The sequence below is a fragment of the Hoplias malabaricus genome, chromosome 2 (assembly GCF_029633855.1).
Source record: "Hoplias malabaricus isolate fHopMal1 chromosome 2, fHopMal1.hap1, whole genome shotgun sequence".
Taxonomy (NCBI): domain Eukaryota; kingdom Metazoa; phylum Chordata; class Actinopteri; order Characiformes; family Erythrinidae; genus Hoplias; species Hoplias malabaricus.
Window position 1 is genome coordinate 47,131,324 of NC_089801.1, and position 13,054 is coordinate 47,144,377.

The following is a 13,054-nucleotide window of genomic DNA, read 5'->3' on the forward strand; positions in this document are numbered from 1 at the left end:
CTCCCTAAGTGCTATGTCTCGTCTCACAGGATGGCACTGGTTTAAGGTCAAATGGATGTGTGGCTCAGGCTGAAGGAAAAAACACTTTTTATAAAACTCTGACCACTCAGACCTCACCATTTGTTAGCTCTTCAGAATGTCTGTATGTTCAAAACAAGTGTAACATTTTTACGAAGCTCCATTGTCAATTAATGGCAAAAGAAAAAAGTGTCTCGGTACGGTATACTAAGCTTTTTCTCTCTCTACTCATGCCAGAAAAAAATACATCAGGAGTTGCTTAGATGGCTAAGAGACCTCCAAACTTTGAAAAGCATGAACTGAGTTGATTATTAGGGCATTGCTCTGTTCCTGCCCCACAAGTGGGTAATATTAACATATTTTTGCTTTTTTTGATTACTTAAGGCGGAAATGTCTCCAAATTTGGGACAGACAGTAAACAACTCGAGTTACAAAAAACATTCCGTTCCACATTAAAATACATGGAGCATAAACAAACCAGAGAAAATAGTGTTGTCCCACAACTGTAGATGTTCCTTTTAATACTGTATAGTGCAAAATAAATTATATATATATATATATATATATATATATGCTAACCCAGTGTTTTTCTTAAAAAATCCCTCTTTGCTACATTAACTGCCCCTAAACTAAACATATAAAAATTGCTGTGAGAATTTGGTTGCATTCAGCCAAGGCTAAGTAAGCAAGCTCCTGGTGCTGGTTTCAGGTCTTGATCACTCCTCTAGGTGACACTGGGTATTGAGCATGGTGACCATGATTTTAGGGACTGAATGTCATCAAATCTTCAGTTTTGACATTTATAATGACGTTTTTGCTGAAGTGTTGAGGATGTTGGAAGTAAATTGGAAGAAATAGTGAATGAGCCAAAATTCATTCATTCATTCATTCATTCATTCATCCATTCATCCATTCATTCATTCATTATCTGTAACCACTTATCCAGTTATCCAGAGCCTACCTGGAATCATTGGGCGCAAGGCGGGAATACACCCTGGAGGGGGCGTCAGTCCTTCACAGGGCTGAGCCAAAATTGCAAATGTGTATACAGTTTTTGCCTATACAAGAGGTCTTCAAATTCAGACCTTGGATCCTGGATCCAATATGTGAATAGTAGCTGCCATATTCTGTACTTACTCATTACTCAAACACAACATAATAATAATGCCTGTGATATTTCAATTGTTTCATTGTTTCTTTTGACATTTCTAGTTCTCACTTAGATTAGTTAAAATTTAAGATATATAAGTATGCACCGCGACTCTGAAATGGACAAGCTGAAATGAAGATGAGATGAGATGAGATGAGATATATAAGTATATATGCAATGTCATGTCTTTAAACAGAGCTCTGTTAGTCTGTGTAAGTCAGTAAAGGAGATACACCCTACATAGTGTACATCACAGATAATAAAACTAAAAATAATACACAATATTATAGCTAATTAAAAATTAGTGCAGTGCAGAAATGTATTTTAAGACCTACACTGTGCCCTACAGAAGATGTAGGGAGGCATGTGGGATTCGACCTTGGCTTTGCTGTGTGGAAACATCTCTCACCGATCACTCACATTTTAAGGCTTCTTAATATAACTTCTTCATTGAATGTTAAGCCGAATCAGAGAAATAATTTCGGCAGACAGTCATGATGAATCATTATCCTCAAAGAATCTGTTCTACTCTCAGAGTGCAGGGGCAGCGGGATTAGATTATTTACCCTGTAAACAGGGGGAAAATAATGAGACAAAAATACATGGCTTATGCCTGTAGTCTCTTACAAGCTAATTAAAAAATGAGTGAAATAACGGTTACTGAAGCTTTTATATGATCAATGTATGTATAACTCACAAATTCTGTCTCAAGAATAGAGAAATTCATTAGAGTCTTCCATTAGATCCTATGACAAAAATGCTCTTATGGCTAGCAGGGTGTAATGGTCTTCAACATAGTGCTTAATAGGCAGCAAAGAGGCAGTGGGCTTCTGTGCTTCTGTATGCTTCTGTGGAGCAGTGTATGAGATAAATCTATCATCCACTCTTGTGAAAATCTGCTGCACACCAAAGGGTGATTGGGTGAAAGGGTGAAAGGAAACCAAACAGAAATGTGATCAAAAGCAAGAAGACTAATTACAAGAAAACACAGAATATAAGCCACTGAGAACTTGTGATAATGTAAAACAAAGCTAAACACACTGAACTAAGACTATGAGAACTAAGAAACAAAACACTAAACAGAGACGAGACAGAGACTGAGAAATACCAAGGAACATAGAGAGAGAGAGAGTGAAACCAGGAATAGAATATAAAAGAGATAAGGTAACAAAACTAGAGAACAAAAACATTTACTGGGAGATGACATACAGAAATAAAATAAATCCTCAAATAAAATAAAACTGAAAAAAAAAGAAAATAGGAACTACATAAGCAGAAACAAGAAGGACTATGGTCATAAGAGTAACAATGAATATGAGGAAATTCACAGTGCCCCTTAATTAATCCTTAGGACCCCCTGAAACCACAAAATCTTTGCTAGGGGGTTCCCTACATTTTTTTCCCTTGGCTACAAGGTGGCACTGTAGCAAATTAGTCAATTCCCTTGCTCCTGTTTGACAGCAACAATGTTTCTCACTCTTCACAGCTTTAGCTTCACTCCAGCAGGAGGCTGGCACAGCCCTTATCTTCTTTTACGTTTTACTATTAACACAAATATAGCGCATGCCTCATGGACCGTGGTTGTAGTGTGAGATGCTGAGGCAGTGAGGCAGTGATGTGTTTTTGTTTGAGTAGCATATACATGTATATGCACTTTGTATAGATATGTTATGCTTAGAGTATGCTGTAGCAATCTAAATTGTTAATTTATATTTCACAATTACTGGAGACACTGGATTACACTGGAGACAAACAGAATCAGAAGCAAGCAATGACAGATCAGAAGCAAGACCATGACTACAGATCTAGAGCAGAGACTGGGATATACCCGTACTAAACATAAAGGCAGTTAGAAAGCCAGGAACAGATATACACATGTAACAAAAGACCTCAAATGGTGGACAGACACACAGACGAGGAACAAGGAATTTAAACTATAAGGGAAAAGAAAACACCTGGCGACTAAACATAGAAACATACAGAGACCAAATCAAACAATGAAACCAAAAAAGAAAACCAAGATGGAGACAGAATAGAACCGAGAAACTTAACCAAACCAAGAAGCGTAGTGCAAAAATCTGACAGCAATGTAGAATCCTGCCAAATTCTGCTCCCCGCACTGCTGAGTGCAGAGAGATAGACAGAGAGAGAGAAAACCAAATAGTGCTTAACTGTCTCAGTGTTAGTGTTTGAAAGCCCAGACATGTCACATCCTCTTAAGCTGTAGACATGAGCAGCACTGAGCACCTTGGTCCAATCAACACATGCCTCTCAGGGATACAGAAAGATAGATGAAGCAAGTGGAGCTTGTCCTAAGGCATATGACAAACACATGGGACCCAATACCACATACTTCTGAGGATATTTTAGATTCCAAACATTTTATCCAATAACATTTTCAAGGACATTTTTATCATAAGTGTTTACATACAAAATAGATTAGAATCAAAATATAACATGCCCACAATTTGGCCATCGGTTTTTGCATATCTGCTCATACATCATTACCTTTATGAAGGTTAAAGTAGACATTTCTGTGAAGTTGGATTGCATTCAGCCACAAGAATATTGGTGAAATGCTCGACGATTAGTTTTGGGTAATAAAAGCCAGACCAGCTCATCGGAAAATATATGTTGGAGCTTCATCACCTAAAAGCCTGGGGCTAGTATTGAAAGAAACAGTGAAACTATTTAAGTTTTAAACTTAATAATTTTGAATAATAATAATAATTAACTTAATAATAATGAAGAAGTTTAAACTTAAATTTAAACTGTTAACTATTACAGTTTTTGTTTGTGTATTTATGAGTCATGTATGACTTTAGGGCTTTAGGGCCACAAAAAAAAAGATTCAGAGAATAAAGTCAGAATATTCTGAAAATAAATTCAGAGAATAAAGTATTCTTGGAATCTTTCAAAGAATACAGTTCATCATTCTTTATTCTCGGAATGATTCAGATATTATTCTTGGAATAAAATCTGAAAAAATCCAGAAATTCAAGTCAGAATTATTCCGAGAGAAAAGTTAGAATAATTTTGAGATTAAAGTCTCATCAGAAAAATTCTGAAAATATAGTCAAAATTTTGAGAATATATTCACAATAGGCAGGGGACAAGGAGGTGGACATAAATGCAAGTAGTTATTCTGACTTTATACTCACAATTCTGAGTTTATTTTCTGAAATTTTTTTTCCCTTTTCAAAGCCATGACCCTAAAACTCTGTCGTAATAATGGCAGCTACTACACACAGTGGCATCACCAGCAACCCATGAATAGGCCCCAGTTGGCATTAATCGTGTTGAGTGTAGATTCATGAATTTGATAATGAGAATGTAAAATATTTCCACTTACTTGTGTTCTCTTGCATTTCTGGGCTACAGAGGATATTATTTTGACTTTGTTTTTGTTTGTTTCAGGTCTGTATCAAAGTGACCATTATCAACTTTACAGTGACTAAGTCAGGACTGGAAGACCAGCTTCTCAGGTAAGCCTCAAAAGTATTTTTGGGGATGTACAATTTTGTTTTGAAAAATAAAGGAGTCAATGATGGTACAAGGTCTGCCTTTTAATAAAGTGGGCAGTCCGCTTGTTGTGTTGTTCTTATCATTGTCCTTATTGGGTGATGTCTACAGTGATGTAGTTCGTCTGGAGCGTCCAGATTTAGAGGAACAGAGAAATCAGCTGATTGTCCGCATCAATGCTGACCGCAACCAGTTGAAAGCCATTGAAGACCGCATCCTTAAACTCCTGTTCACCTCAGAGGGAAATATCCTTGACAACCAGGAGCTCGTTCAGACCCTACAAGAGTCAAAGGTCAGATTCATCTGGGTCAACTGCTGGCCTTCATGAATCATCTGTGGTTTATTTTACATTTGTAATGCCAATGTACACAATTTGTGTGTTTGACTTAAGTTGTATTCTCACAGTTGAAGGAAGAACACAAACACTGAATTGATTCAGATCCAAAGTGAGAGTGGATCTAGTTTTTTTTCTGTCTCTCAGAGATTATAATTTGAAATGCTGAGTCCCAATTTCTTTATATCCTTTAATGATTTTTAAAATTCCTGTTTCAGTTCATTACACTAGCAGTGATATTTATCCTATGTCTTCCTGAAAAATAACTGAATCTGAAAAATAACTTACACACACACACACACACACAGCACTACTGTGTGTGCGTGTGTGTGTGTGTGTGTGTGTGTGTGTGTGTGTGTGTGTGTGTGTGTTTAAATACAAGGACTGAAATTGCTTTTCACTTTGTGTCACTCGCCAACTGTCCTGACAGTGTGATGGTTGGATGAAGGAGGGAGCATAGTGCGTTGAGAGGTGAGCAGACAGATAAATGGATAAATGGATGGATAGAAATCTCTGCCCTTGGTCTAATAAAACTCACCCTATTCTCACCCATATAGCCTCCCTGATCCCCCTGAAGTTGCTTTACTGTTGCATTACGCAGTGCCCAAAAGTTTGTAGACACCCTTTAAAGTCAGTGAATCCAACTAATTTTATTTTCTAAGGACACAGAAGTTTTATTGTTCACACACATCTTGTGTCTTCACAGTAAGGTATTGAAGGGTACATACTATGGTAATCTGCACATTCATTTGGGGATCTGGAGCCTACCAGTCTACAAACTGTGAAATAAAACAACCCGGTCAGTTTTTTTTTTTTTTTTTGTCTGCCTACATTAAATTTCATTTCGAGTGCAGAGGCTTCAAGATTGTCCCACCACTTCATCTGTGTCTGTGCAATCACAGCACTGGAACTTTGTTTATCTAGGAGCACAAATACAAGGTTAAACAAAGCAAAACACAACCAGCATTGTAAAATAAGTGTACTGAGTAAATATGGAGAAAACAAGAAGAAAGAGAAATAAGTGATAACAGCTAAAATCCAGAGCTTCTGCTCCTCTACTCTTCACTCCTGGGCTGTCATGCTGAACTGAACTGTGACTCATTCTCATTTAAAGGAGGAGGTGTTGAAACTGCTCTTAACAGGGCTGTTTATACAGGGGGAGAACACTGCTGTGGTGTTTGATCCTTGCCGTGTTTTGACCAAAGCATATCACAGATGTTTCGTTAAAGGGGTCATTTACAAAGGTGGGGAAACACTTCTCTCTGGTTCATTTATGTTCAAAAACTCTGTGTCTTTTACGGTGGAATGTATGTTTGAGGAAAAAACAACTGTTGTTTGTATGTGGCTGAAGTTTAATTTCTCTGTAGGTTTTTATTTACAGTTTGAATTATCACAGAATTTTTTTTTTATCACAGAAGTTATTTGTAATTTGAGTCGTTTAAGCTGTCTCTCAAATTTGGAGACATTTCCACACACAAAGTGATCAGCAAATTGAAAAAAATATATATTATTATCCAACTATGGAGCATGAATAGAGCAATTAGCTCACCTCAGTTTGTGCTTTACAATGTGTAGGGTTATCTTGGCTGTCTAAGGAAATAATTAAAAAAGAAAACATTTTCTTTGATTCAAATCAAGCACTATGTTTACATGTTTTATGTCTCATTTACATGAACCACATTATGATCAAGGTTAAATGTTTCACACATCTATCACCCAATAAGCCCTTGTCCTACAACCAAAGAGAGGAATGGATATTAGCATAAATCCTCACTGTGTGAGGTTGAAACAAATATATCATTTAAGCCATAATTGTTACAGAAGATGCTGCAGTATAACTATCATTAATAATAATGAAATAATTATTTTAAAAATATGACATCACAAGGATAAATGAAATATCCATATCTATGACACACTGGATTCTCATCCATCTGTATTCAGCTCAGAGTGCTAGTTTTTGTGCTCTAGCTGTTCAGCCCAGCACTATATCAGTTCATTTCCTCTACCAGAAAATTCATCCATCTTTATTACTGACAGGGTAGCAGTTTAATGAGCGTACAACACAATGGAGCTGAAAATAAAACACACACGCTACTGAAATGGCCACATGCTGATATGTGTGTGTGTGTGTGTGTGTGTGTGTGTGTGTGTGTGTGTGTGTGTGTGTGTGTGTGTCATTTGTTTGTTTGTTTCTGTGGTGCAGGTGACATCGGAGGCTATTAAGTCCCGTCTGGAGGAGGCGGAGGCTACAGAGCTGATGATAAACACAGCTAGAGAAAAGTATCGTCCAGTGGCCACGAGAGGCTCAGTCATGTACTTTGTCATCGCCAGCCTGTCCGAGATTGACCCCATGTACCAGTTCTCCCTGAAGTATTTCAAACAGGTGACAAACACACACACACACACACACAGTATCACACAGTCTAGTATCTGTGAATTGTGGGGCCATTACATAGACTTTCATTTTGTGGAGACTTACCACGAACTCTTAATACTACTAGCTTAACCCTAACTCTATACCTAACCCTTAAAACATGTTTTCACCTTCACATTATGGGACAAGCTGGAGGTCCCCACAAGAAAGAAAGGTTCCTACAATGTTAGTATGTAAACAGGTCCCCACAAAGTGATACATTCCTGGTACACATACACACTGCTATATTGCTATTTATATAATGCATATTTTCACCACACAACCATGCCAACTCCCCAGCCTTATTTTTATTACACCAGAAAACACCGGCCCACCCAGCCTTCATACTTTAACCACATGCCCACACCCACCTACCCAGCTGAGCTTGAACTTATTATGCAATGTTTTGGCAAATAAAGTGTTTCAAATGAACCAACAAAAATGGTAAAACTGTTGAATTTACTATTTAAATTACTGAGTGCTTTAAACTCCTAAGGTAACTGTCTCTATTCTACTTTTCTTTTTTTTTTATATACTATTTTCAAAATGTCGCCTGTAGCACCAAAATATTTCACTGATAATTCAGAAATCACACCTCAAGTGTCATAGCTACTCTAAGCTAAACCTGACTTATTATTTGCAAGCTTCTACTTTACATTTTCTATTCCACCTTAATTGGCTTTTGCTGATTTTGCTCCTGGTACACTAATATCTGCATTATTTAAAGGAACACTAGGCAATATTTATACTTTAAAATCATTTTGATGCTCCACTGAGCTGTAATAGGGAGAACGAAGACTCTGTTGTTGCTACTCCGGGCGCAGCAATGCATAAAAAGCAAAAGTCACTCTGCAACTTTAAGGGAAAGTGTTCCTTAAGGTTGAATTGCAAATTTGAATAAGAAGTTATGGTTACATTTATGGATACATTGAATATTGCAAAGAAATTCCTAATATATTTAAATGTTGATGCTTTTCTCTCTGTGTGTATGCGTGTGTGTGCGTGTGTTGTTTAGTTGTTCAACAGCACAATTGAAGGTGCAGAGCAGCACAGTGACCTGCAGGTCCGGCTGCAGGTTCTTCTGGACAAAACACTGCTCAGCTTCTACACCAATGTCTCTCGGGGTCTCTTTGAGCAGCACAAGAGCATCTACAGCTTCATGCTGTGTGTAGAGATCATGATGCAGAGAGGAGACATCACCCAGCAAGAGTGGTTCTACTTCCTCAGAGGAACTGGGGGCATGGATAAGGTCAGTGTGGGTGTTAGAACCTTACCAACAAGCAATAGTTTTGTTACATTGCCCTAAATAATGTCCTTTAAAATGATCATATTCCACAGGCAGATCATAGGAAATGTAATGTTTTAAAAGGTTATGTGAATAATTTTGCTGTTTTTCAAGAGATAATGCAAACAATTCATCAGTGTATGGTACTGTATCTGTCTGCATAAATAGGGTATATTCATTCTTGGCTGTTCCATGATATTGGTGGCCCAATTCAATAAACACACAGACAGACAAACACACACACAATCCCATGTCTGTGAATTGTGGGGACATTACATAGACCTCTGTTCATTTTGTGGAGACTTATTATTAACCTTCCATGAGTATCGACAAGTAAAACAAATCCCCACAATGTGAGGGGAAACAGAGTGTGATATATTCCTGGCACGCTCGCACACATGCACACACACACAAACATACACAGACACAGGGCCTAGGGGATGAGGCTAAAATAGCAATCTGCTCGTTGGCAATTAAGACCATTACATCTTTGGGGTGTGTGTCCATGTGTGTGTGTGTGTGTGTGCATGTGAGACCCAGTCTGTTCTCACTGGTTCATGTATTAAAGCTCAGTGCGATACAGTCATCACCAATTCTTTGCTTCAAATTCATGCCAGAGAAGAAATTACATCATTACAGCCATCTCTCTCTCTCTCTCTCTCTCTCACACACACACACCACACACACACACACACACACACACACACACACCTCTACTACTAAAGAGGAAATTCCCATCTTGATCAAGTCATATTCTCCTACTCTCTGGTGAGAATTACCATTGTCAACATTTTCTCACAGCCAGATGTTAATCACATTCTACAATCAGGAAGGTCTGCTTATAATTTACATCTTAACATCTTTAAAGGGGTATACGGCCCCCAAGACTGAGCTGTGGAACATTGGTACTGAGCTGGAGTGTAGTTTATGATTGATAACAAATCAGTAGTGGCCCATTCTCAAGTGCAGTGTTTCTCAAATATTTTCAATCACGGCACCCACAATGTAAAATATACACAGGCACCAGCAGTTGTAATCAGCTGACATTTTTTAAAATATTCTTTGTTCAGATATAGTTGTGACAACAGCAGATCAGTTGGAATTCAAACAGTTGTCCACTCACAACACAAACCCACCCTCTAGCTCCGCTGATAGTGAGAAAAAGACTCCGCACTAAATTTATTGTTGCGAATATTTAAATGCTAAGAGATAAAGTGAGAATATCTTGATTTTTTTTATTTTGACTTTATCCTAAATAAAATATTCATACTTTATTTTTGGAAGGCCTCACTACTGCAGCTTTATTATTTTGAAGCACGTAAATTGCATCACCTCACAGCTGCAGTGTGGGATTTTCCTTTTGAATATGATGTTCTCTTTGTGTGGCTTGCTCACAGTGTTCACCCTGTAGCTGTTTCCTGTGAATGTTGCCACCCAAGATATAATTTGAAAAGCCTAGTTTGACATATTTATCATGATAACAACGTTATATCCTCATAGCATTGCTCTCTCTCTCTCTCTCTCTCTCTCTCTCTCTCTCTCTCTCCCTCTAGGAGTTGTTGGAGAAGCCAAGTGTTCCTTGGTTATCTGATTTTCTTTGGCGGACATGTTGTGATCTAGAGAAACAACTTCCCTGCTTCAAAGGAATCAAGAAAGAGATTTTATCCACACCAATAACTGTGCAACTGGGTATATTATAACTTTTTCTATACAGTAATATAGGCTTCATTTTATTTCCTGAATCAGTTTATGTAGTGTTTTATCATGGTCATCTATGTCAGGTTCAGTGATCATAGGAAAAGGAAACAGTGGTCCTGTGATCAGAATAGTGAACATAATCTAAGTTGAGTTCAGAAAGACAGCCACTGCATGTTGTCGCAGCTTAACACCCTTGTAGTAGAACAGTGATTCTGCTAATTTTGTTAAAAGGGACACAGTATGCCATTTTTTGAACAAGTTACCACAATTGCCTGGGCTCAAAATACAGCAATGATCAAATAAAACAGCACTGTACTCCCACCTGATAAAGCCAGTATAACTTTCTGTTGAGAATTGAGAATAAGCCTCAATTTAATCCATATGTGAGGTGCCCAGAATGAGGCATATGGAGCAGAAACACGTTTTTTTAGCCATATGCTTGGTAGTTTTTCTCGATGATAATTATAATGACCATAGTTTGGGACAGTAGGGAGTCTCCTTAACAACCAACAGTGTGCAACATCTACCTGGATGATGCGACAAAAGCCAATCGATGCCAGCAAACTCACCACACATCAGGTGTTAGGTAGAGATGAGATGAGAGAGAATGTCTACAGCAGTTGAAGTTGGGGATAATTAGGAGGCCAGACGTTCTTCTCCGTTCTCGTTTTTACCGTATATATTCAATACACTTATTTCCCTGTACTCGTTATGTTGGTTTTACTCCGTCTTTGCGCTGTGATTGGAGAGTCTCCGATTTGTTTTCAGAATTAGAATCTTTTATTCTCCAAGTATCTGTTGTACAAGGAATTTCTTTCGGTGCAAGTCTTGACCAGAAAATTAGATATTAAATGTATATAAATATAAATATAAATTAAATAGTATAAAAATATGAATAGTAAATTAAGCATTGACAGAGTAGACATAAAACAGAAAAATCACAAGCAAACAAGCAGCTACTAAAAATGTGCATATGAGAATAAGTACAGGACATACATCTATCCTAGCAATGTCCCGATCAAGTTTTTTTTGCCCCATCTTTTAGTGTTGAGTATCTGCCGATACAGAGTTCCATTAAGATACATAGATTTTCCTGGAGAGTAGTTACACAGTGCACACTTCAAGTAAACTCAGCCCAGTGTATCTGCTTAACACCGAATATCTTGTATTAAGAAACAAACTTCCTGCATCCAAGCTGCTTCTTATTTTTTTTTTGTAACACAATAAACAAATGGTGTCTTCACAAACAGCTCATATAAATAAATTTATATTATTTTTAATCTTATATGAAATCAATATCATTATAAATCATTATACATAAAAATCACATTAGATGATTTCATATAAGATACATACATGATTCTAAAAGTTAGTCACTGATGTGTTGTGAGAGAATTGACACAGTGTTAAAATAAGATTTTTTTTCAGCTCTGTATTTATTCTGGATCTCCTGCACATAAAATAAAATATCTGAAAACTGAAGAGTGAAAAATGTATAGAATTTTATGAGTAGTGATAAAGCTGGTCTCTTTTCAAAATATCTGTGACAATTTATTTATTTATGACCACAGTTGATTGTTGATTCGCTGTAGAGGCAAAAAAATTAATCCCTGATTAATTTGCACAGTGCAATGTGCCAGTTGTCTAGATGGATACCTCTTAATTTGTCCAGTGAAGAAATCACCTTAAAGCAGTTATCTCAATGATTGCCTCAACTGAGAGATTTGGCAGGAACCGCCACTGCGGTGCTGTGCTCAGAAACCAGACAATCGTTCCCCAATATGGTGCCCTCATCAAAAACATCACGTCACTGCAACCCATGAAAAGGAGGCCCAGTAAAGCAGCTCCAGATCCTCTGTGCTAATGCAATCATAAAGTGATTTTTTTTTCATAATATGCCCCCTTTAAATCAGCCTACAGACATTTGCATTGGCAAGCAACATGTAAAGAATGAGGAGAGGGAGCACCATACAATTTAGATATGAAATATTCCTACAGTGAAAGGTATATCTGCTGTTTTCATGTGGTGTTAAGAAAGATGTTTGATTCTCTCTCTCTCTTTCTCACTCTTTCTCTCTCTCTCTCTCTCTCTGTAGGCCGTTTGGAGATGACTGTGAATCCGGAGCAGTGGGAAGGCTATGCAAAAGACATACCCCCTTACTCTGAGGACATACCCTCTGAGCAGCAACCAGAGGTCAGAGGTCACTGGAACGAGCATCTTGGAGCCTTCCAGAAACTCATCTTTATTAAGAGCTTTAGTGAGGAGAAGGTAAAGGAAAATACATTTCTGACTCTTTCATATTTACTCTGAATGATTACTGGATTTGGAAAACCTACCTTGTATCTACACTCATCTGTCCATTTTATCAGCTCCACTGACTGTACACGGAGACTTTGTAGTTCTTCAATTACAGACTGTAGCCCTCCTTCTGTTTTTCTTTTATATAATAGAAACTGCTTAGTTTTCTGTACATAAACTCCATGCAGCTATGCAAGGTGCCAAGTGTAATGTCTTTTATTATTAAGCTGTAGCTATTTTCATGTGTGGAGCAGTATATGTGCATCCATGCAGAAATGGCAGTGCACTATTAGGTGAGTGTTTGTGCATGTGCAAGGTTTTATATGTTTGAT

At 37.6% G+C, this 13,054-nt stretch overlaps 1 protein-coding gene across 4 annotated transcripts in view; it reads left to right on the forward strand.

The window, feature by feature from the left end:
* Nucleotides 1-13,054, forward strand: part of dnah6 (dynein, axonemal, heavy chain 6) — a 162,699-nt gene that overhangs the window by 121,067 nt on the left and 28,578 nt on the right. For all 4 annotated transcript variants that reach the window (XM_066659940.1, XM_066659943.1, XM_066659942.1 and 1 more), the window contains 6 exons: nt 4,586-4,653; nt 4,802-4,982; nt 7,231-7,410; nt 8,456-8,689; nt 10,279-10,414; nt 12,520-12,692. In XM_066659940.1, coding sequence (XP_066516037.1) covers nt 4,586-4,653; nt 4,802-4,982; nt 7,231-7,410; nt 8,456-8,689; nt 10,279-10,414; nt 12,520-12,692 — 972 coding nt within the window. The remainder of the gene's footprint in view (nt 1-4,585; nt 4,654-4,801; nt 4,983-7,230; nt 7,411-8,455; nt 8,690-10,278; nt 10,415-12,519; nt 12,693-13,054) is intronic.